The sequence below is a fragment of the Akebia trifoliata genome, chromosome 3 (genome assembly GCF_017979445.1).
Source record: "Akebia trifoliata isolate Shusen 1 chromosome 3, ASM1797944v1, whole genome shotgun sequence".
NCBI classification, from domain to species: domain Eukaryota; kingdom Viridiplantae; phylum Streptophyta; class Magnoliopsida; order Ranunculales; family Lardizabalaceae; genus Akebia; species Akebia trifoliata.
The window spans coordinates 52,828,026-52,852,881 of NC_141377.1; the positions used below are offsets into that span (position 1 = coordinate 52,828,026).

Genomic DNA, 24,856 nt, shown 5'->3' on the forward strand with positions numbered 1-24,856 from the left:
AATGGGTTAAAAATAGTTTGCCTCAAAAGTTAACACATAAAATTTGTCGGAAAAAAATTAAGAGATTTGTATAGAGGTTGATGACTAAGGTCGTTTTAGTCAATCGTATAGGTTAAAGCAACGCTCCTCACTTTAAGCCTTTTCTCGATGCATTTTCAAGTCGACTTTGAGAACACTCATTGATTTGTAGACAAGGATAGATTTACAGTAGGGGCAATGGGGGTGCCCCCATAATAGGGATAGATAAAAAAAATCAGCCATTATTATCCCCATGTTGGTTTTTTTACTTTTTTCCGCTAACCCAGATGCGCCTACATACACTTTCTCCACTCTTAAGTTGCCCCAACCCTTGTTAGTAATTCGGAATACGGTAAAAATTCGATTCGTGAAAAATTTAAGTTATATTCGATTTTGGATTGCAAAATTCCAATATAAAATTCAAGAAATGGAAAATATGCGGCATATGCTTTATATGTGTATTATCCATTTCATTTCAAAAATTCGATCATATGATAGTGATGTTAATAGTGATAGTGATGATGAAATTGGTGATGGTGGTGACGATGAGGACATTGAGATTATTGTTCCATTGATTTTAAAAAAAGACCAAAGTCAAAGGATAAATTATCATTTTGAAAAATTAAGGTGTATTCTCAAATAAATATAGAAGGTCATGTCATTTTTTTTTTAAGATTAAAGGTACATTTATCACGTAAAAATATAAATTCTTCAAAAATTTTAAAACATAGCCACTTCAAAATCGACTTGTGTTACACGTCATAATTTACAAGTTTACATTTTGCAACATAAAAATATGTTATCGTAACATTTTTTTTCAATTGAATTTTTTAAAAACTCATAAAAAAAAATGGCTTTTAATCTTTTCCATCTTAAAATCCGTAAATTATTCAAAATAGTTGAATGATACTTTCATAGAAAATAAAAATAAAAAATTTGCGAATTTTTCAAGAATTTAACGGGAGATTCTACTTTTAAATTGTCCCCCCACGTAGGCAAAATCCTAGCTTCGCCCCAATTAGTAGAGTTCGTTTAGACGAGTTTAAAGATCGAATCAACTTTCAAATAACAATCAATTCGAGTCGACTCGGAGACTTTTAAGTCTGTGGCATACTGGCATCTATACTTATAAGAAATTTGTGGATAGAAAGAAATAGAGAAAACATGGCGAACAGTGAAAGCAAGAGAAAATCCTTCCCTCTCAACAAGAAGGAGATCCACCCAAGAGTGAATCCCACACGAGTGCACATAGTACTCTACACGTGTGCCATACTAGCTCTACTCTATCACCATCATCTCCATCTCAACCGTCCAATGAGTCGATCAACCTTCTCTCTCTTTCTTGCTTTGTTTCTCTCTGATTTGATTCTTGCTTTCATGTGGGTAACCTCTCAAGGCTTTAGATACCGTCCGATTCGTAGAATTGCGTATCCAGAGAACCTATCAAGAACCGTAGATGATGATGACCTTCCTCGTTTAGATGTGTTTATTTGTACTGCTGACCCTTATAAGGAACCTCCGCTGTGTACCGTGAATACCGCTCTTTCGGTATTAGCGTTTGATTACCCCACAAATAAGATATCTGCTTATGTTTCTGATGATGGTGGTTCCCAGATGACTCTCTTTGCTTTGATGGAAGCATCAAGGTTTGCCAAGCACTGGTTACCTTACTGTAAGGAGCACCGGATCACTAAGAGATCTCCTGAAGCGTTTTTTAACGGTGGAGATCGTAAACCATATGGAGATGATCGGGACAAGATTAAGGTAAATAGTTCTGTTATTATTGTTATTAACATGCTACGGCTGTCCAAGATGTGGGGTTGGTAAAGGGCTGTCAATGGATCGGATTGGGCTCGATTTGGTACCAATCCGATAAGGATTGGATCGGCTTCAGATGGATCAAACCCGTTTTGATATGCAACATAGAAGTAGAGAGCTCCTATTGACATCCCAATTTTTACTTATTACACCTCGGTTTCTTAAATTATTTATCACCCCCCAAATAAAGATTAAAACACCCTTTCACACAGTGCAAAGGCTTGGCTCAAGTTGAGAGTTTCTTTTGGCACTTTGACTTTTACTTATTCTCAATCGTTTCTTTATTTTTAATTGGTGTGCAATAAGTAAAAGTTGGGGTGCCAATAGAAGCTCTCAACTTCATCTGATGGGATAGTCTCCAATTTTGAACTGTTTCAGCTGTGTTTAGATTGAGTGAGAGAAATGGAGAGAAGAGAAGGGAAAATAAATGAGTTTCTCTCTATTTCTATTAGTTGGATCTTTAAGTGGGGAGAGAAGCGTAAAGAATTGGAGTGAAGAGGAGGTTATAAAAATGGGAGTTCTCTTTCTCTCAAAAAGTGGAGAGAAAGGGAGAGAAATGAAGATAAATTCTTTTAAAATATTTTATAATTCCAACTCTACTATTAGATCTTTTTAAGATATTTTAAATTTTCAAAGTTGTCCCGAGTTCTCTCCAGTCAATCCAAACATAATGGAGAGAAATTGAATTTATCTTCCCTTCTCTTCTCTTCTGTTAATGAATTTCTCTTCTCTCCACTTCTCTCAATCCAAACATAGCGTAACATTTTGTTTGGGTTGAGAGAAATGAAGAGGAAAGGAGAGAAAATAAATGAGTTTCTCTTCATTTGCTTTGTTTGGATTGTTAAGTGGGGAAAAAAAAAATTTTCTTTCTTTTGCAAAAGTGGAGAGAAGAGGACAGAAATGGGAAAGGTCATTTGACAACATCAACGATCTACTTTACTCAAGACAAGTTTGGGCCCGCCCACCACCTTGTATTGTTGATGATATCTTATGATGCATTTTTGGTAGAAATGCTTTTGCGTAATTGATCATCTAGATATTGACACATGCATATAGGGGGCTTTTCCAGAAACAACATTTTAAGGACATTTTGGCAATAATTTATTGAGCAAAACATATACTGTTTGTACGGGGCTAACATGGCAAGAACACAAAACCATATATCTTTTTTTTGGGGACACAAGGAAAATGATCAACTAAGTCAGCCAGCCGCGTACATTTATCATAAGAGATGTGCACTCGATCAATACACGACTGACGTGTTACGGACATGGGACCATAGACATGTTTCATCGGAATACACAAAATGCAAATCCCATTAAAAGAGTGCATTTGTGTATCCCGAGGAAACATCGGCTGAGTGAAGACTTTCTGGTTAGAATATCAGCACTCTTGTTTTTATAACCCAAAACACGTGACGTCGATACTTGAAAATTTTAAAAATAGAAGTGTAGATATCTTCCGAAGAAAATATCTATTAGGATGAATTTTTTTTTTCTTTCTAACACTTGTTTTGTCCTTCCAATATTTCTATTTATATGTTGGTTCAATTTATATTTCTAGAATATTTTCCTCTTAAATTATTTGATAGATCCTATATGAGAGAATGAAAGAAAGGATTGAAAGAGTGATGGAACAAGGACATGTTGATGATAATATGATTACAAGTGAAGAAGAGCGCCAAGTATTCTATAAATGGACGGATGGATTCAGTCGCCAAGATCATCCAACAATAATTCAGGTTTATTCCTTTTTATTTTTTATTTTTTATTTTTTCCATTTCACCATAATATTTTATTTTAATTTCAGGCAATAATATCTACCATGGGAAGGGGATACGATTTATAATTTAGGGTAAATTACACTTTGACACTGTGTAGCTTGGCATAATTCCATTTTCACCCCTAACACCCCTTCCATCGAATTGCCGTCAACTTAACAGTTAAATTCCTTTTACAAAGACCATTTTGTACTTTTTAAAATGTTAATTTTTTTCTATAAACAAAAATATGCCAGTGAAAAAATGAGTTCAATGAATGCCTAGGCGTGGGGGTATTTTAATTATTGTTTTTTCTAATAAAAAATAACATAAAATAAGAGGTAAAATATTAAAATAACACCTAAATTTTAACCATGTTGGTGAATGCGGAGGTAAGTGCAATTATCAAAATATTAGGGGCTCAAAGTGTTATAATTTAATTATTGAAGTTTTTTAATGTAATTTTCATTACCTGAAAATTCCATGAAACCCAACTTATACATAGGTCCTATTTGGCGGATCTTATGGAATCACTTCTACAAGAATTGGGATTGTGGCATCAATTCTGACAGCTTTGGCTTCTGACATTTTTTCTTGTTCTCCCTTTTTTGTGAGAATCTAAAAGCTTGTTTCCCACAAAACATGTTTTTGACTTCGAAAAGAGTTTTTTACGAATGAGAAAGTAAAAGCCGCCCCTTAATCATGGTTTTAAAACTCGATGTGGCATCTCGTCCATGCTAAATACCGAGTCGTCTTGGACGAGTTTTCCGATATGTTTGAAACGTCTTGTCCAAAAATTTAAAAAATACACGTGGGGTATTAAATCTCGTTTGAAAAATAGACTTGTCCGCCTCATTCATGCCTGATACCGAGACAACTCGAACGATACATCTCAATCTCGGACAAGTTTTGAAACCATGCCCCTAATTGGTATGCCAAACATGATCTTAGCTTCTATAAGTAGCTTTTCAAGGATTCTTACAAATATATACTTTTGTTAGGTACTCTTGGAAACTGACAAAGATGTCGATTCTTCGGGCCAATGCATGCCCAATCTTATTTATCTTTCTCGAGAAAAAAGTAAGATTTTTCACCACAATTTCAAGGCGGGTGCTCTTAATGTATTGGTAAGTTCCCTTTAATTCAACTGTGTTCATATCCGCTCTCAATACCTAAAAATATATATAATTTTGAATAATCTAAAACAAAACATTTCATGTTGATTAATGAAAGATACGTGTATCGGCTATGATGACAAATGCTCCTATAGTGCTCAGCCTCGATTGCGACATGTACTCTAACGACCCTCAAGCACCTTGTCTAGCGCTATGCCATCTTCTAGACCCCGTTGAGGGACCCAAACTCGCATTTGTTCAGTTTCCTCAATGTTACAAAGGGATCAATAGAAGTGATATCTATAATAATGAACTTCGAAGGTCATTTAAGATAAATGCGACTGGGTTGGATGGCCTTGGTGTCACCAACTACGTCGGTACTGGTTCATTTATACGCCGAAAAGCACTATACGGTGGCCCATCACAGAAAGAAGTACGTGGACTTCCAGGTTTCAACAATGGCGATGCAATCGATCAAATTTCGATCAGTTCAAGACCCACTCTTGATGTAGCTCATAGAGTTGCTGCAGGTAGTTTTGAGCAAGGCACAAATTGGGGATTAACGGTAAGAAAATTTTGTACCTAGATTTTAAATAGTTGGGTAATTTAGACATACCCATTAGGGAATTTGGTGAATGGTTGAGGTAAGACATATTCCCTTAACCATGGTCTTCTTTGAGAAACTAACAAACAATGAGCCAAATTCCCTCATCTACATTCTCAATCTCATAAAAAATCTTGATTTTTCCCCCAAAAAATTGTTGTCTTCGTTCTCTTCAATCTTTTAGGTAAAACTTTGTTTTATTTGGAAATCCTTTTTTACTCTTGATTTTTCCTCAAAGGGTGTGTATGATTCTAGAGAAAATATTTTCTGGGAAAAATCAGTTTTCTATGAAAATGGTCATGAGAAAATGAATTTCCTAAGAAAATGTTTGCAGGTGTTTGATTGCACATTTTACATTTGCACCTAGGAAAATGTCGAAAAAGACAAAGAGTTGGCTTTTGTTTTGGATGTACTGAGAGACTTACATTAGGATTTTCCCTTCCTGACAACTAAATAATTTTCCTACAAAGTTGGGTGGGAGAATTTTTTTTTTTTTTTTTCTGCAAAGAAGGTAAAATCTTTTTCCCAATAACATGAATCCCCCAAAAATGTGCAATCATACATCTGCAAATTGCATGTTCGCCAGAAAACCATTTTCCATCTCATTTTCCTATGCAATCTTTCAGACCCCAAAAACCTTCATTTTCCAACTCTTTATTTATTGGAAATTTATCTAGGATAAGATCTTCATTTACTTTCTTATCTTGATTTAAAAAATAAAGCATTGAGAAAATCAAATAATTAATCGACTCGTGCATAGAAACTGTGGCAATCTTGTCACCAAAACATAAGGTTCAAGGAGAGGGTATTTCAGTTTGAATCCGTAGGGGTATATTAATATTCGTCGATACTTGAAGGGATGTGTCTACATTATCTTTTTTCTTTAATTACAAATACTTGCATGGTATGAAATTATTGATGAAGTAGCATTATTATGTGTAGATGGGGTTTAGATATGGAACATTGGTTGAGGATTTCTTCACGGGTTATCGTCTACAATGTGAAGGGTGGTGCTCAGCACTTTGTGACCCACCAACTCCAGTGTTCCTCGGTGACTTTCCAATTACTCTCAATGATACGTTGATACAATACAAAAGATGGTTCGTCGGATTTCTCGAGGTTGCCTTCTCCAAGTATTGTCCTCTCACCTTTGGTACCACAAGGAGATCTCTACTTATGGGCTTTTGCTATGGCTTCTACTCTTTATGGTCCTTGTGGTCTATTCCCATACTCACTTATGGCATTCTACCACAACTTGGTCTTTTATATAACATCTATTTGTTTCCTAAGGTATATCTTGCCTCCCAACTCTCTTTTCTATCTCACTTCACCCCAAAAGCTTCAATCATTTCGGAGTTTGCAAGATTGTTAAGCTTTTCCCACCCTGCCCACTCTAAACAGAACAACCTTTAGCGGCATCAGCCCAACAAAAGTCGTGCCCCCAATTAGGGGATGAAGTATCCTGTGTTGTTCTGTCCCAAGGGGAGGGAGTGGATGTGGAATAAGGATATTCTTTGATAATTGATAAATTTGGGGGTCCAACTCAAAACCAATTGGCAATGAGTGGAGAGGCCCAGGAGCTTGTATGGAGATAGACAATGTAATTTGTGTCCCATGTGGGACTAAACTCAACACACACCAAAAATTGGGGAGTCACGATCCAGAACGGTGCCCAGTTCCTATAGCATAGGAACACTGTCTACGTGGCATGTTTTGGGTGGAGTTCAAGACACACTGGGCTCCTAATCAAGCCTTTTTTCTATATGGCACGCAGCTCAATGTGTTTGTTCTCCAATAAACACATGCCACGTAGAACACCGTATGTTGCTATAGGAACAGGACACTGTTCTGGATCTCAACTCAAAAATGATTATCCATACCCTAAACTCCATGTTTAATTTCATCCTTTCGTATGTGATAAAAATGTTGGTAAGGCAATATAATTATGCGCTCATATTGATTCATGTTACCTTCATTTTTTTCATAAAGATCTTAATATTTGATGCAGGTCTCTAGTCGATGGATTTATCTTTATGCATACTTGTTCCTAGCGTCCTATTCTCTAGATCTCATCGAATATTTTTTATATGGAATCACATTCCGGAAATGGTGGAGTGATCAACGAATGTGGATGATCAGAGGTGTTTCATCATGCCTCTTTTCACTTGTTGAATTCTCACTTAAACTGATCGGTGTGTCTGCTCTTGATTTTAGGGTTACGAGCAAAGTGATCGATAACGAGCAGCAAAAGCGGTATGATCAAGAGATGTTTGATTTTGGAGTAGAAACACCATTGTTTGTGCCATTGTCAACAGTTGCATTAATTAACTTGGTTTCTTTCACTTGGGGGGTTATGAAGGTGATGAAATATGGAAACATGGATGAGATGTTTGTGCAGTTGTTCATAAGTGGCTTTGTGGTGGTGAACGCTTGGCCTATTTATGAAGCTATGATATTGAGAAGGGATGGAGGGAGAATGCCAACAAGAATAACTTTGTTCTCAATTCTACTAGCTTGGCTTATTTGTAATGTTGCAGCTTTTGCATTGAAATGAAGCTTTTGTTTGGTCAAAAATACACAAACGAGTATTGGGTCCTACCTAGTATATCTCTTTTTGTCCAAATGTCAAATTGATCGGATTACTTTGACCATGTGATGTATGGACTTTTTTTTAGCTAAGAAGGCATATTGGGTTCACCTATATTTTGGAGATCACAATCCAATATTGGCCAAATTAAATTTCAAAATCTGAAGAGTTTTCTTTAGAAATTAGAGTATGATTCATACTTGGAATTTGATTCCAAATGTCAAGACGTCTTATAAATCGCTTTGTTTAACACTTCAACTTTCAAATTAGTGAATACTGTTTGATATTTTTTTTTATTTGAAAAGTTAATTTCAGAAAATGTGTTGGGGATGATAAGCATAAGTTAAAATGCATGTATGTGTATTAATAAAACAAATTTTATTACAATTCAATCCAAAATAGTTAATTGATCTTGATTGATATAAATCTAAATGTTTAAGATATGTGATGAGATAGCCTCATGGGATTAGCATTGCAATAAAACTTTGAAACCTAATGGCCTCCTGACTTACTCTACAGCATATTGGAAAAATTTTGTAGGGTTGGGTCTGCCACGGTGGGGAGTAGTAGTCCCATCCCAAAAGGTTATGGGACTAGAGATGAAAAATAAAAGGAAAAATTACTTATAAGATCTTAGGAGATGGATTTCTTTCTAATTAGTCCTTAAGTTTTGGGCGGTTGGTTTATAGTTCGTTTAGTGAACTTTTTTATTTCTTAATGGTATCTCGACCTCATCTTAGCTTATAATGTCTTTTGAAATACCCAAACTACCTATTTTTTCATCTTCTTCACATACTTAGATTTTCCTATGGTGATTCCAATTATTTCCGATGATTTTTTATTGTGAATGACGAATGTAAATGATATACTTTTAATTTTAAACATTTAAGGTATTTTTATTTATTTATTTCGATAATTTATAACAAAAAAATAAAGAACGAAGCTGAGATTCAAAAGAAAAATTATACATTGTTAAGCTCACCACTTTTATTTATTGTCAACTTCACCATTTTTATTGTCGAGCTCACCATTTTTTATTGTTAGTTTGACATTTTTTATTGCTAAGTTCAATAATTTTTTAAAAAATGCCAAACTAGACAATAAATATGTTGAATTGGACAACAAAAAGTGGTGAGGTCGACATTGGTAAAACCCACTCGTTTTCATTTTTTAAGTTTTTTTGACTAAAATACATGGAAAGATCAACTAAAAACTTGACATTACAACTTGTGTAGATGATTTCAAACCAAAAGAACCATCTTTGATCTATCGATTTCATCCAAAAAAGAAGCAAATTCTTTTGAAAAAACCCTACTTTTTTACACACATCTACAAAATGCTTGAAAATAGCTTCTTCTTTCTTCTCAAATCTTTTTCATTGGAATGGAGTCTCCGAAATTTAACTGAGATGTCAAAAATTCAATTTTTTGGGGATGAAAATAGTCGATTTGAATGGTTAGGACGGTTTCGACATTTCAATTGTGAGAAATGTGGAGAGTAGGGTTCGAGGACTGATAAGAAATAAAAGTTTTAGTAAATGGACTGATAAGAGACAAAAATCCTTTTATGGTCATTGTCCATTTTTCCAGAGATCAATTGAAAAATAAATAAATAAATAAGTAAAATTGGCAAAATATTCTAATTTTGATCAAGACTAGAACAAAACATAAAATGTTTTGGATTGTCTTGAAATATTCCATCTAGACTTTCTCATTTTTTTTTTTCTGATTGAAACATTGCCTTGAGACGGTATTTTAAAGGGACTATTCCCTCACAAAATGCAAGATGTAGTCTACCTTGCTTGATCAAAAGTCAGCGTTGATGTTCATCAATTTCTTCGCATTTTCTCCATTAGCATACTACCACTAAAATCTTTAGTTAATCATAAAATTGAGTTAAAAAGTTATGATTTTCAATTTTTTCCCATGGAGGATAGCACTAAAACAAAATTAGAACTACCCTCTCCCTTTATATTTAAAATAAGTGTTATCCTCCCCAATGCATAACTAAAAATTCTAACTTTTTTCTTCCATTTAGGATGGAGAACTAATAGATGAGATGATTCTTACTTAAATAATTAAGAATAAAGAATCAACTAAATTCTATACAATTTGGTTAAAACTCCTAAGTGATGAACTTCGATGGCGAAGATGTATTTGATTTGAGCCAACGAAAGTGATTTCTCTTAATTTAATCGAATGGTGTAGATTTTTATCGTATTTTTTTTTTGTTATTAAAAAATTGGGTAAAATGGATTTTTAGTAATGTTCATTCTTAGAGGGTGTTTTGGTATGTTAAATAAATAAAAGTTTTACGGCTAATTCACATTCTGTCAATGACGTTGACTTTTGATCAGGAGGTAGACCACATCTTGCATTTTGCAAGGGTATCCCTTATATCGATTATCTCATAGGGGACTAAATTCTTTATTTTTTTTATTTTGAGTATATTATTTATTATACTTTTTCAAAATAAATAAATAAATAAATATCGTCTTTGACCATGATTAAGTTTCCAATTTGACCCAGTCCAAATCCAGATTGACTCGGTCAAGTTGTTGAGTAGACTTGGTCAGTAGGTAAAATCTAAGATATCAGATTCATCCATTCGTGGTGTAGTTCATTCTATGTTTGTGGAATTCAACCAGCCACGAACCTATATTGTGAACCTATAATGCCTTTAGAAAAAATATTTTTTTTATACCAAAATACCCTCATATTCCAATTTTCAAGATGTATTTATTGCATTCTAACATGTGCCCTAGCACACACGTTAACGAAACCCTAATTGAAGAATTTTTGCTAGAGTGACTTTACAAGTAACGGTGTTTCACACTGTACTAATGTAAATGTGTAAATACACATGAAGATGCTTTTTTCACTACTATCTCTTGAAAAACATCTATGGATACATACACACATTCACATCAGGGCTGTGTGAAATGCTTGTCACTTCAGCATTTTCCATAATTGAACCCAACTAATAAACCACTCAAAATAGGTCAGAATAAATGTTAAAAGAGCACAATGACCTCGAAATCCAATCAACTCATCTTGACTCATAATCTCTAAAAATTAGTTGGGTGTGTGTGTGTCAAAGCACGTGTTTCGACTTCACGAAACGTGCCTTTAGATGGTTCCATTCTTAGGTCACAGGTCAACTTAAGAGATCAACTAGATTTGATCAAATGTGTCCCATGATATTGGTGGTCCAAGTCATGCGTACCACTTGTTAGTCGTAATCAATCGTGATCATACCGTTAACATTCGGACTCTGCTGTGTTGACTCTTGACTTTGTGCCTCGAGATATAGAACTATGAGTGATTGGACCAAAATAACCCACAATGTGCAGCTAGAAACTAACACGTAGTAGGGCTACAAGAGTAATTTCAAATATTATGACAAAGTCAAAGTATTCTGTACGACTGGCTCCAGCAATTACGGTGGGAATTTGGAATTCGTTGTCAAAGAGACAAAACGTTTAGCTTTAATCAAGTGACATGACAAGCAATAACCAAATTATACTCCTTGAAAGACATCTTTAGGGTACAACGATGTTGGACGTTCAACATCCAACGTATGGTTGTGATGAGAAAATCTCGAGCGTCCGTACTTTTTTTTTTTAATGAATTGCTCAATAAATCTGTCGGCTCGGAATCATGGAAAGGATTGATAACATAGATGATCAATCATTTTTTTCGACGCTTGTCACTCTATATCTTTGACGATGTGACTATTATGAATAATGATTGAAAAATGAAAAATGTTCAATTGGACTAAGAGATTATCTTTCGATCTCCATTGCTCGTAGATATTAGAATTTTCCTACTAAGGCATCATTGAGATTAGAATGAGTAGGGTCATCAACGACTAGCTTTAGCTGGTTTGAATAATAAAAAGATTGTTATAACAAAAACAGATTTAAAAATAATGAATTTCAAATGTTGGATGAAATGGATTTGAACGATTGGATTTTGTTTTAAATGAAAAAAATTGCAATACCAATTGTATCCCATGTGAATTTTAAAGATTTTTAAAATTTTATACATACCTCCCTAAAAAAAAAAAAAAATCAAATCAACCCATCGCATCAAATCAAAATAGATTTCTTTTCTAATTCTATCTTTTATCTTACTTTGAAGTTACATCAACCCTAAATCGTTTTCTCTTTTTTTTTTTTTCTCCCTCTTCTCTCTCTCTCTCTCTTTATTTATGCAAAGAGAAGCCTAAAAGAAAGAAAAAGAAAAAAATGATTTAAGATTGATGTAACTCCGGAGTGAGATAAAAGATGGAATTAGAAAAGAAATATGTTTTGATTTGATGCGATAGGATAAGTTGATTTGAAAATAAAATTTGTTTTTATAGAGATATGTACAAAAATTTTAAAATCTTTAAAGTTCATGTGGGATACACGTGTATTGTAATTTTTTTCATTTAAAACAAAATTCAACCGTTCAAATCCATTTCATCCAACGCTTGAAATTCATTGTTTTTAAGTCTATTTTTGAATATGTCCGAGGATCTCTCCCCATATATATATATATATATATGAAAGCGTTTGAACTAGATTGGTTTTTTGTGAAGATGGTCTCCATGGTGAAAAGATCACCCTCACAAAAAATTAACCCATTTTGAAACTTTTTACCACACCAAAAGTGGTTTACAATAACTGACAATCCACGATTCTTCAACTTGTAAGTCGGGTATAAAAGTTTCAAAATGAACTATATATATGGAAGCTTTTGGAGGGTCTAAAGAGAATCAAACATCTTTCAAGATAGGAGTTAGAAGTTTTAGAATGGATTGTTTGTTTGTTTTTTTTTTTTTTTTGGATAATCTCTATGGTGAAGAGATCATCTTCACCAAAACTTAACTCATTCCAAAACTTTTAAACCTAGTTTACAAGTTAAAAAATTGTGGACCGCCTGATTTTTGTAAATCACTTTTGATGGAGTTAGAAATTTTAGAATAGGCTGATTTTTAGTGAGAATGATCTCCTCGTCACAGAAATTTTATAATTTCACCAAAACTTATAACCCATATATTGAAAAAAAATGTTTGGCACAATGTTTAGTTCTCTTTAGGGTCTCCGAACACCACCTATATATATATATATATATATATATATATATATATATATATATATGAATTCATAGGATTTCCTCACATTCTTTTGGGATGTGATTAGTTACTAAGGTCATGCGCGTTGATCCCATGAAAATTTTCTAATATGTAACAAAGTAAACTAAGAAGCCACTAAATTTCAAACACACAACCAAAGCGAAAAAAAATGACCCAAAGAGTATTACATAAGTCAAGCTCCAACAATTCATGAAAAACACACATGATCCCAATCATATAAACAAGAAATCCAACAACTAGAATTTATCATTAGGATGAGTGATCCCAAAGATGTGAGTTATTGGGATACAAAGAAATTCCAATCATTGGTTCTCATGTTTATACAATCAAGATCATGCGTTTTAACATGAATCACCTCGTGCTTATATCAATTATGATTTCAATTAGTTTTAAAATTAAAATAGGTTGACCAACAATGAGACAATCACATTATGTTTTCGATAGGGATACAAAATTAGAATTCAATCATGGATAAACGAATATCGGAATTAGATCTCTTCGAGTAAAGGAAATAATGGTGGGGTTCATGCACATTAAATGATAGTTAGGTTGGTTTAACCTCAAAATCTTGATTTTCAAATATGAATATGATGATTAGTTGTAGAAATCACCTAACCACGTAGTCATTTGAAAGAAAAATCGTTTAAAATTTCATAATTTGATGTAAGGTTGGTTGGTAGCAAATTGTCTTTGGTGTGTGCATAGCAATTAAAGTAGAACGTGAGCTTAGTTATCCATCCAACTCCGTGGAGTACAGAATCTATTCCCTTTCTAAATCAACAAAATGCAAAATACGTTTTAACGAATTTAAAGGGGAAAACATTAAATGACGTTCACGTTCGTCTCCACCACCCCCTGCTTCACGTGTGCTTCTCACAAGCTTTAACTGATCGTAGCCGTTAATATCGAGGTGATACTTAATACTGACACGTGTAGATCATGCAGGATAACCTTCTACGTGCATGCTAATTAGCGTGTAAAATTTCCACCGTTACCGAACATGCCTAGAGCGTGATAGAAGAAAGAGACCGACTAGCCTTACTAAGTTAGTAAGATTTCATTGTCACTAAAAGTCCTTGGGCTCATCTTGTGGCGTCAAAAAAAAAAAGATACACTCCTTCAGGACTGTAGAGGAAAAATTGTATAAACTTTGAAAAAAAAATTCCTACATTTTTTTATTTTTCACCATTGAATTTAAATTTTAAATTTATGAGTTATGTGAAAGTTTAATGATCGTTCATTTTCAAAATTTTGGATCAAATTCAAAGGAAAATCTTTTTTTTTATCTGAATTTTTTAAAGAAACCCAGAGGGTTGTGGTGCTAAATTGTTGATGCGGTAACCCATTTGAGCAAAACACCCTTAGTAAGGCTTAGAATTTAGCTAAGTAAGAAAAATGTTTCTCTACCTGAAATGGTTCCCGAAGAATAAGCATATTTTTTTTTATTTTGAAACAAAATTCAGTAATTTTTATGACAAAATGGGTTAAATGGAATATTAAGGGAATTTTAGAGTGTGTGGCACTATAGAAAAAGGCAATTGTGTTAAGAGATCTAGGCCATCAATCAATGAGAATCAATCATATCTCACATCCAAAATATTTCTCATGGCCAATTCATCAAATGAATTATCTTCTTATAAATCATCTCAGTTTTAATGAATGCCTAATAATATTTTATTACGATTTGAAATGCCCGTGAAATATTTTGATACATATCAAAAAATAAAAATTATAAATTAAATATGTTGGTTCGGTTGACTCTTTGAATCTGACACGAATAAATGAAGACAAGTTCTACCCTAATTAGCATTGGCGAGTGACGAGCACGCCACGTGGTGGGAAAATTGGTCATAGATTGTTTCTCGACATACTGGCTTACTAGTTATAATCCCCTCCCTCGTCATTATTATGTTTGTTTGTGGGGAGAATCGATGATTGAATTTTTGATGTATTGCAAGTGTTAGTATATCTATTAATTATGAATTCGCTAATGATTTTTTACTTGAAAATTTTCACTCGATTGACGTGGTAAAAGTAGAGAATCGTTGTTCTTTGTTTGTGTATCCCGAAGAAAAGATCTATGATTTGATTCTATATTCCTGCCACCTCAGCTGAGTACAGGGGGAGTGAAAATTTTAGAATCACGACTTTTATTTTAGGAAAATTAGAGGAAGGGAATGATACCGAATTTAAATCTTAGGTCGGCCAATAAAACACGAACCGAAAGCTCAAATGAACAGTGGGCCCAAAAAGTTGTCACCTGATGTCACTCGTTGTCCACAACGTGGGGCCCACTGTATATCATGTTAGGTCTCCATTATGACTATTTCATGGTGAAGATAAGAAGACAAAAATACCCCTACTTTCACAGAAATTTATAACTGAAGTGTTGTTGTCCTCTTTTTGAAAAATGAAAAGATAAAAAAGTGCTTGACGGTTTGGCTTCGTCAAGTCGTTTAATGTAAACAGCAATATCGGATGTGTACTTGAAACAACCAAAAAATCCTATTTAATGTTACCCAAACAACAGCAAAATCTTCGCCGACTTCCTTAAACACCAACGCCACAATCCCATGAAAGCTAACCATGGTTAGATTTTAACTCAATCATGGTCTCAATATCTGGTTAGAATTTGAGCGAAAACTCAGAAATAAACCCCCTCTCTCTCTCTCCACAGATGAAGCAAAGAACACTTGAAGAAAGAGCACGAGAGAGGATTTTAGATTTCGTTCCCGATTTTGACTTGTTTAAAGTTGAAAGAGATGATTGATATTTGAATCTCGCCAGTTCTGTAGGGTGTGTGTGTTCTTCATAGGTCATATTTTGAATTTGAGTTTTTTTTTTTTTTTCATTTTTTTCTGGGTTTTTTTTTGCATAATTTGGGAATGAAAGGTTGTAACTTGTAAGATTTGAAACAATGGGCATGAGAGAAGGGAGAGGAACAGAGGAACCCTACACAAAAATGTAAGATTTTTTATTTTTGTTGTTTTTTTTTTGGGGGGGGTGGATTTTGGGTAAATATATTGGTTTTAAGATCTGGGTTAGATTTTTGTTGATGGGTAGGATTGATTAAAGTGTTTTTCTTAAATAAATTTCATCTGGGGTTTGGGTTTTGGTTGATTTGAATTTGAAATTTTAAGGTTGTATTTAGTGGGGTTCTCTGTTTTGGCTCTTTTGTTGAGTTGGAGATGAAGATTGAGTTGGGAATGGATGGTGGGTTTTGTAATGACGTGGATAAATCCATGGTTATGGCAGTTTTGGGTGCTCAAGCTTTCGATTACTTGATGAAGATCACCGATTCTTCGGAAGGCTTGTTATCGGCCGTGCAGAACGATGAAAACCTCCAAAACAAGCTCTTGGAGCTCGTCGAGATGCCAAATTCTTCGAATTTTAGTTGGAATTATGCAATCTTTTGGCAGATTTCAAGGTCTAAGATTGGAAATTTTGTTCTTGGTTGGGGAGATGGGTGTTGTAGAGAACCAAAAGGAGAAGAATCTGAAGTAACCCAATTGCTAAATCTTCGATTCGAAGACGAAACCTTGCAGAAGATGAGGAAGAAAGTGCTTGAGAAGCTCCACATGTTCTTCGGGGGATCCGAAGAGGAGAATTATGCACTTGGGTTGGACAGAGTCACAGATATGGAAATGTTCTTCCTTGCATCGATGTACTTTTCATTCCCAAGGGGCGAAGGTGCCCCTGGTAAGGCTTTGCAATTAGGGAAATACTTATGGTTCAAAGACACCTTGAAATCGCCATCCGAATACTGTGTTCGATCGTTCCTTGCAAGGTCCGCCGGGGTTCAAACTATTGTTCTCGTCCCCACCTCTTCCGGTGTGGTTGAATTAGGATCCGTGAGATTGATACCCGAGAATCTAGAGCTGTTGCAGACCATAAGGTCCACATTCTCCACTGATGCCTCACCCATCCCGGTGAAGCCGATAGCATTTGTACCTCTAATGAATGAGAAGAAAGATGAAAATGGCGAATATCCCAAGTTTTTCGGGCACAATATGAACCAAGGTTACTCTAATAAGCCTAATGAGAAGCCCGTTATCGTCAAGGTGGAGGACTTGTCATGGGACAACTACTCTAATGGGAATAGGCTTCACTTTCCAAACACTCGAAAGGGTCTTCATAGTATGAATTGGCCCCATATCCATAATGTAAAACTCGGGTTAAATACCGAGGTTTATGGTTCTCAATATAACCAGGTTGGGGAGGAGCCTCGGATGAATCAATTTCAGCCAACGAAGCAGACACCAAGGCAGATTGATTTCAGTGGTGGAGCAACTTCAAGGGCTCCCATGGTTACCGGGCCTAGTAATGTTGAATTGGAGAACTCTGACATTGACGCATCTTGCAAGGAAGGCCAGATGGGCCTTACTGATGAGCGGAGGCCAAGAAAACGAGGTCGGAAGCCCGCAAATGGAAGAGATGAGCCACTCAACCATGTTGAGGCAGAGCGGCAGCGCCGAGAGAAGCTTAATCAGAGGTTTTATGCATTGAGAGCTGTCGTGCCTAACATCTCCAAAATGGATAAAGCGTCCTTGTTGGGAGATGCTATCACTTACATCACTGAGCTTCAGAAGAAACTCAAGGATATGGAGTCTGAGAGAGAGAAGTTTGGGAATCTATCAAAAGATGTAGTAGTTTCCGAGTCCAATTCGGCTGCAGAGAATAGAAATCGTGACCCAGACATCGACGTTCAAGCGGTTCACGATGAGGTTATTGTACGGGTGAGTTGCTCATTGGAGACTCACCCCGTATCAAGAGTCATCCAAGCATTCAAAGAGGCAAAGATCACTATGGTGGAGTCAAAGATCTCTGCAAGCAATGATACTGTGTTGCACACATTCGTGGTCAAGTCTGAAGGATCCGAGCAGCTGACGAAGGACAAGTTGATCGCTGCATTTTCTCGGGAATCCAGCACGTTGTAGCCGTTGTCCTTGGTTCTTTAGGTATCAAGAAAGATCCCATATAGTTTCTTACATTTAATTCATAGATTGGAGAATCGTTGGAGGCTTTTTACCGATATATATTGCAGATGACTATACTGAACTTGGATGATAGGCAGAATTTAGAATATTACACACATAGATTGACCGAGTGGTGCAGTTGTTTCTTCGGAGATATACAAATATACATATCCTCGCCAACTGTAAGTTAACCATCTCTCTGATACTGTTTATTGAGTATAAGCTTAGGAGGTTGGTTTTCAATGTTTCTTTAGTTAATCTGCGGTTCTTTTGTTTGTTTGTTTGTCTTCAAATTTGTTCCTGAGAAGATTGTTTGTATTTACTATTTTTAATTGCCTAGGACCTTTCGAAATGTGAAATTAGGGGGAGAAGGAAGGTTGGGTAGATTAATGGATTTGGTGAAGTTGATTCCATTTGGTAGGTTGGAACTCTTGGATTTGTTCAAGTATCGAACTATTGAAGCATCTCGGGAGTTGGGAGAATGGCAACATTGTGAAACATAATCATTAACAATGCCTTATCCCAAAAATTTGAGGTCGGCTGAGTTAAGCACATTCCTCCATTCATTTTTGCCCAACTATCATTTTCCTTATTTCATAATTTTTTTTAAAAGTTCTTATTATTATTGTTTGTGGAGCCTGATGGTACTGGTCAGCAAGGAGTACTATTCATCATTGAACAAATAGGAGACGTCGATCGATCTAAGGGTATTATCATAATTTCACTAGTATTATGTAAAACCCTAGTTATGTTTTCCTAGGGTATGTATTTCTCTTTTTGGTGAAAGAGTGTAATCCGTAATTGTGAGTTTTCTCTTCATGGTAGAATCAGTGTGATCTGTGGGCGTACCTCAATCTTGAGGGAACTCCCTGTGTGTGATTTGTGTTTGTTTTTTTTGTTTTTTTATTTTTTTTTCGATTTGTTTCTTGGTTTGATTGCCCCTGTTTTCTTAATATTCATTTCGTTCTGAATAATATCATATGCCTCATTCACACCTCAATTCGAGCATTTCGTACACCTTGTATGATTCACCCACTCTTCAGATGTTTTTATGTTTCTTCCTCATGCCTCTTGAGTGTTTAGTAAACCTTGTCCCGTATCTCGAGATGTAAATCTCACACACCTTTAAAAACAATCGACGCTGGCTGCAGATCCAGATTTCTAATATTAGGATCTCAACTAAGATCTAGTTTAATCATCACCTCACATCCTCCACAGCCATTTTGTCCCTTTTAAGGTCCATAATGACTCCCAAGAAATATATGGGACCATGTCAAATGCCCTTCTATCTCTTTTCATGGATGTTTGGAACGCTTCGTGTGGTCTGAATGAAAGGGACAGGTCTAAAGCTAGTATGGACCCGTTCCACCGAACCTGATCCGTGGCCTTGGAATTAGTTAGATTCTTCTCTTTGAATCACTCATCTCAATTCCTCAAATCCTAGAATTGGACCCCATCTGTTCTCTTGTGAACTTTTTTCAGGTGTGTCATGTGTGTGGTCCTATGGGTATCAGAATTCTTTTGAGGTTGGCAAGCTGGGATCCATATCGGGACCACGACAGGCATTGGGTTTAAAGGATTTTCATGAAAGGTAGTGCAGTTTTGGATTCAATTTTTCTTCTGTTAAGATGAATTTAGTTACCTTGAAGTGTGTAAATATAACACTAACACTGCCAATTGATAGGTGGGCCACTTTCGGATTAGCTATTACGATTGTCCAATCATTTCGATTGTAAGGTCCGGTTTACGATGATGATGTAGTCCATCAATTATAGGGTCCTGATTTAATTGGTTGGGTCAAACCCAAGTTATATGTAGATGGTTAACTAACTTTTACTGTTTAAAAGAAGCTAGATTTCATTATTTGCTTTATGGACACTTTGAACAGAAAAAGGAGGTTAGAATGTTGTTCTTTTTTTCCTTTTTTTTTTTTTTTTTTTTTTTTTTTTAATATCCAAAGGTGTTCTGAGGTATCTCTAACCTCAAAAGAATCGAAGAAAACGAAAAAAATGATGGATGGGCCACCCCACGTTCCTAAATTTTATTTATTTATTTATTTACTTTTTTACTATTTTGGTGGGTTAGTGGTTAGCATTAAAAGGGTTCACTAGGTTTGAACCCAAGGTCTTACCGCTTAGCTAAGTGGTCCTATACTACATGTGATAGGATTAAACAACGGCTATCTACACCCACTTTTTTGCTCGTTCACCCACTTCACTGTTTTCACCCACCATTCCCACCGAATCTCAATTTCCCTTTCAGAATCCTTCTCCTCCTCCTCCTTCTTCTTCTTCTCTGTCATTCGAATCTCTCACTTTCTCATTTTCCTTCTTCTTTGAACCTACATAAGTTTCAATTAGGATTTCATGGTACAAGAAGCAATACCCTTAGAACTTCTAAAATAGGTTAGGATTGATCTTGGAAACATCAACTCCTAATGTTGTAGTAGTTAGAAAATCTCGGTAGTGGAAAAAAATTTAGCAAAGCTTCATTTGCTAAAACAGTAACGAATTTGTCAATCAGAAAATTCCTACCAAGTCCTTTTAGGTGGATACGGTAGAATCTTACCGAGTTGCAATTTAATTTTTTGGGATTAAATCCTAACCTATTTGAGATTTAATCCCTTCTGTTAGAACATGAAATTTATTTTTGGGATTAAATCCAACCGGTTTAAAGCCGATTTACTTATTTGAGGTTTTTCAAAGATCTGGCAAGCCAATGTGAACCCCAATTCATAATAGGGCTGCAACTTGGGCAGGTTAAACTTGAACCCAACATTGGGTCAGGTCTAGACATAGTTAGCTTGGGTTCAACCTCGGGTCGGACGACAACAAAAAAATGCTAGACTCAAATCGGGTTGAGTTCAGGCATAAGCATTGGCCAACCCAATTTGTCCAAACCCAAACTTAATATGATTATAATTTAAAAGTACTTCAATATGTATTCTTTTGTTTATTTATATATAAAAAATAACGTGTGATTATTTTTCTTTAAATAAATAATTATTTTGTTATTAATGTTTTTGTTTAAGTGTAATTCTATATTCTCATACAATGATTATATTAAAAATTAAAATATTTTTCTTTTGTTAAAAATTAATATTAATAACAAAAATGATTATTTTAGTTAGTCTTCTTATTCTTTAAATTTACTTATAATTTTAGGCCTATAAAATTTTGAAATAAATTTTTAGGATAAATAATTGTCAATTTTAAGTTCTGTCACATGCCAATTATTTTTTATATAAACCTTTATCAATACTAAATTACCTAGTATTAATGAGGAATGAATTATCCCAAACAACCCGACTTGGGTGGTCGAACATTCCATGCCCAAGGTCAGGTCATCCAAGCCAAGTCAGACTCGCAAACTCGCAAAATTTTAAAACAAATGGATCCCTCTAATTGAACAAGAAATTATGAGTTATTTCTTTAAATAGAATTTTTTTTTTAGGACATTAACAACAAAAGATATAGAATATTTAAATTTATGCTCTAACAAAATGTTTAATTAAGAGAACAAAGGTTCCACCGAGACTTGAACTCGGGTTACTGGATTCAGACTCCAGTGTCCTAACCACTAGACCATGGAACCATTTTGAAGATGAAATTAAAAAAATAATATTTTGTTTCATTTATTTAATAAATAGTGCTCTAAGTTAGTTTTGAGATACAACCGTACCGGTAGGGATCCTTAATATTTCAAGTTTAGATGTGAAAATATAAAAATCTAATAGAAGAGTAATATAGGAAAATTTAGGCATAGCCATGCAATTTTTGGTGAATATTTGAGATACCCCTTCCTTTCTTATTTCATGACAAACCCCCTTGACGATACTCCACTCTGATAAATAAACAAAAATGCCTGAAATACCTTAATCTTCAACCTCTTGCCAAATCCCATGATTCCTCATCGATCGATTTCTACCACTTAAATACTTTTCCCCCACTATCAACCCTAATCTCCATCCCTCGGTTTAATTTGTCAAAATCATGTTGGATAAAAATGTAATCTATTATTTAAAATATGAAAGAATGGGTCAGGATCCAATAACTCATGGAAAAAAACATATGATCCCAATAAATACAAAATTTAACAACCATGTCTTATTTTTGGAAGATGTATTATCATGATCAAGGGCAAAGCTAGGATTTTCTTGTAGTGAGGTTGAAGAAAAGGGTATTTAGGTCATTTTCAATTAGTCTATGATTGAAGTCCCAAGTCAAGGAGCAATGTCATCTTCAAAAAATTGGAGGGAGGTGAGGGAGTGAGGGCAAATGAGGTATTGTCCTTAGTTGAAAATACAAGGATATCTCAAATATGGGTTTTTTTTTTTTTTTTTCTTCAAGAAACTAAAGGTAAGGCTATTTTGGTCATTCTATTACTCTCCCACAAATTCCCATAGTCAAGGGTAACTGTCTGTGCAGAGGTATCTCAAATATTCACCAAAACCCATAGGCCTGCATCAATAAGCCTTTTCATAACCTGTCTGAAGATGGGCCATCTATTGTGCAAAGCCCTGTGGACAGCCCAACCCACAATCCTTGCTATAAATGACACGTGTATCATTAATAATCTCTCATTAGTATCCATCATTACGCCTCGCTGTCTCCGTCCCTGCTTATGTGAAATATACAAGTTTGCTTAGCTTCAAAGAGATTCAATAAGAAAGCAAATAATAATAATAATAATAAAGTAAAAGTAAGAACTAGATCAAAATAAACAAATATAAATATATGATTTCTCTATGTATTATTTGGGAATAAAAGATGTTTGGTAGAAGTCGAGTTGGATTTCTATAAACAATATATAATTGAATCATAATAATCGCCGTCATCATTATCATGTTATCATGACCATCATTTATTTTCTTATATTGAACTCAATGGCGAACTATGAACTCTTATTTAATAAAAAAGTTATAACTCTCGCTTCATAAGTATTCCAAATTAGAATGGCTATGGGTGGATTTTGGTCAGACTTGGTTGAACCCTAAGGAAGCAGATTGTAGCTTAGACCTACCCTATACCTCTATCAGACATAAGTCGACTAAGCTCGAACAGTCAAACCTAACCCTAATGTGCATGTGTCAAGCTCATCGGGCTGATTTTTAGTTTATTAAAATAAAATAAAAATCATACACTTTTCGAAATCATTGGGAACCATTTGTTTTATCTTTTCATCAAATTAGATGGGTCCAATTCCCGTCCTCTTTGAAAAAATGATTATAAATTAGTAAACTTGTTATTTTTATTTATTATTTTTCATAGATAAATTAGACATTGTTACTCTCTAAGTAGGCCCAAATTAGTGAGTTGGAAACTTTTTAATCTATTCTTACATTTTGAAGAAAACTTTGAACTTTGAAGGGCTTACCCTACTTCAAAACTTCGGTGGAACTCTCTCCTTTAGATCACCTTCAAGAAGGTATCTTAAATATTCAAGAAAATTAGGGGTATGAAATACACACAAAAACTACATGTCATGTTACAAGGAGGGTTCCTCTAAACTTTTGAAGTGTCCTAGCCACTTCAAAGTCGGAGTCCTATCTTTGCATGCTAAATAACAAGTTCTTAAGTAAACATTTTTATCTTTCTTTTTATTAATTATTAATTTTTTTTAAATTGTTTTTAAAATAAATAAAAACCTGCCTTTTTATTTTTGATTATGAAAAAGTCAAGTGAAAAACAAGTGCATCTCCAATGGCAATGTTGTAAATGTCTTTTTCAAATTTTTTTTTTTGAAATAATAAAGTGAAAAAAAGATCATGTTTGACACTTACCTCTCACATGCTTTGTCTAAAAAAAAAAAAATCATTATTATGTTTTGGATGACAATTTGGTAAAATTATAATTTGAAATAATTTTTTTCCCACCCCAAAAGACATTTTAACTAGTTTGAGATATTTTAAAATAACAACGTTGAAGTGACCTTAGGTTGAAACCTCATAGCACACTTCTTTGACATGAAAAGTGTATGGAAACCATAGATTCTTTACAAGTGAAAAAGTATTTATGATTCATATCTACTTTCATGTCAAGAAGTGTGACATGAGATTCCAACTTGAGGTTACTCTAGCACGACTCATTTTAAAAACAATGTCAAATATAACATATTCAATTTTTTAGAGTTCATAAGCACATGAATTAAAGACCATTTATGGGAGGCAATTCATAATTTGAGAGTCCATTGGAGATGCCAAAAGATAACGGCCCAAAGAAGCATTGGATTACGAACAATTCTAAAATCCAAACAAAACACTCTGATATGAATATTATATGATATTTTAAAAATACCCTTTGTAAAATTGGTGATATTAAATTTACCCTCTTGTAAAATTCAAGATTAGGTTTACTCCCCTTGACCATGAGTCAATGTTGCGTTTTCTCTATAATTTAACGGTGAAATTTTAATATTTTTCTAGTTTTGGTTTATTAATTTAAAGAGTATTTTGAAAAAAGAAAGAAAAAAAAAGTCAAGGGATAAGCCTAATCTTGCATTTTTGCAAGGGGGTAAACCTAATATCACCTATTTTATAGGTGGTGGGTTTTGTACAATGTGTATCCCGAGGAAACGATATATGATTCTTAGTCCCTGCTACATGTGCCGAGTATTGACGCTCTCTTCAGTTAAAATAGAGAGTTACTATTGCCACGGCACCTTTTACTAACGCCACATTTACTGTATTCAATTATTATTTACATAGAAATTGTTGTGGTATTAGTAAATTTTGGTGTGGTAATAACAGCTCTCTTAAAATGTCCTAATCTTAAAGATTCACTAACTAAGAAACCTAAAATGTCCTTTTTAATCCAATCTCAGTCGTCCATTCTTCTT

General features: G+C 34.5%; 2 protein-coding genes and 1 non-coding gene across 4 annotated transcripts; 2 read left to right on the forward strand and 1 right to left on the reverse strand.

Moving 5' to 3' along the window:
- Positions 1 to 1,145: 1,145 nt before the first annotated feature.
- LOC147407913 (cellulose synthase-like protein G3) lies at positions 1,146 to 8,015 on the forward strand. The gene is made up of 6 exons (XM_086436692.1): positions 1,146 to 1,782; positions 3,428 to 3,577; positions 4,597 to 4,722; positions 4,829 to 5,275; positions 6,257 to 6,604; positions 7,323 to 8,015. The coding sequence occupies exons 1-6, from the start codon at positions 1,183 to 1,185 to the stop codon at positions 7,866 to 7,868; spliced, it is 2,217 nt and encodes a 738-aa protein (XP_086292818.1). The 5' UTR covers positions 1,146 to 1,182; the 3' UTR covers positions 7,869 to 8,015.
- A 7,527-nt stretch (positions 8,016 to 15,542) lies between these two features.
- LOC147407914 (transcription factor MTB1-like) lies at positions 15,543 to 19,918 on the forward strand. Of its 2 annotated transcripts, XR_015176929.1 has the most exons (3): positions 15,543 to 18,001; positions 18,088 to 18,201; positions 18,360 to 19,918. XR_015176929.1 is itself a non-coding variant. In XM_086436693.1 (2 exons), exon 1 carries the CDS (start codon positions 16,232 to 16,234, stop codon positions 17,978 to 17,980), a length of 1,749 nt encoding a protein of 582 aa, XP_086292819.1. In that variant the 5' UTR covers positions 15,543 to 16,231; the 3' UTR covers positions 17,981 to 18,001; positions 18,088 to 19,918. The 2 variants fall into 2 exon arrangements, 1 of the variants encoding a protein (XP_086292819.1); XM_086436693.1 differs by having other exon boundaries at positions 18,088 to 19,918.
- A 1,623-nt stretch (positions 19,919 to 21,541) lies between these two features.
- Positions 21,542 to 21,613, reverse strand: TRNAQ-CUG (transfer RNA glutamine (anticodon CUG)). The gene has a single exon. It is a non-coding gene; the product is annotated as a tRNA-Gln (tRNA).
- Between the last annotated feature and the right edge of the window lie 3,243 nt (positions 21,614 to 24,856).

Excerpts from the sequence above, each read along its gene's own strand:
- LOC147407913 (XM_086436692.1), top strand. The coding sequence starts at position 1,183 with ATGGCGAACAGTGAAAGCAAGAGAAAATCCTTCCCTCTCAACAAGAAG. Across the intron at positions 1,783-3,427 it reads ATGATCGGGACAAGATTAAG|ATCCTATATGAGAGAATGAA; the intron begins GTAAATAGTTCT and ends ATTATTTGATAG. Across the intron at positions 4,723-4,828 it reads CGGGTGCTCTTAATGTATTG|ATACGTGTATCGGCTATGAT; the intron begins GTAAGTTCCCTT and ends GATTAATGAAAG.
- LOC147407914 (XM_086436693.1), top strand. The coding sequence starts at position 16,232 with ATGAAGATTGAGTTGGGAATGGATGGTGGGTTTTGTAATGACGTGGAT.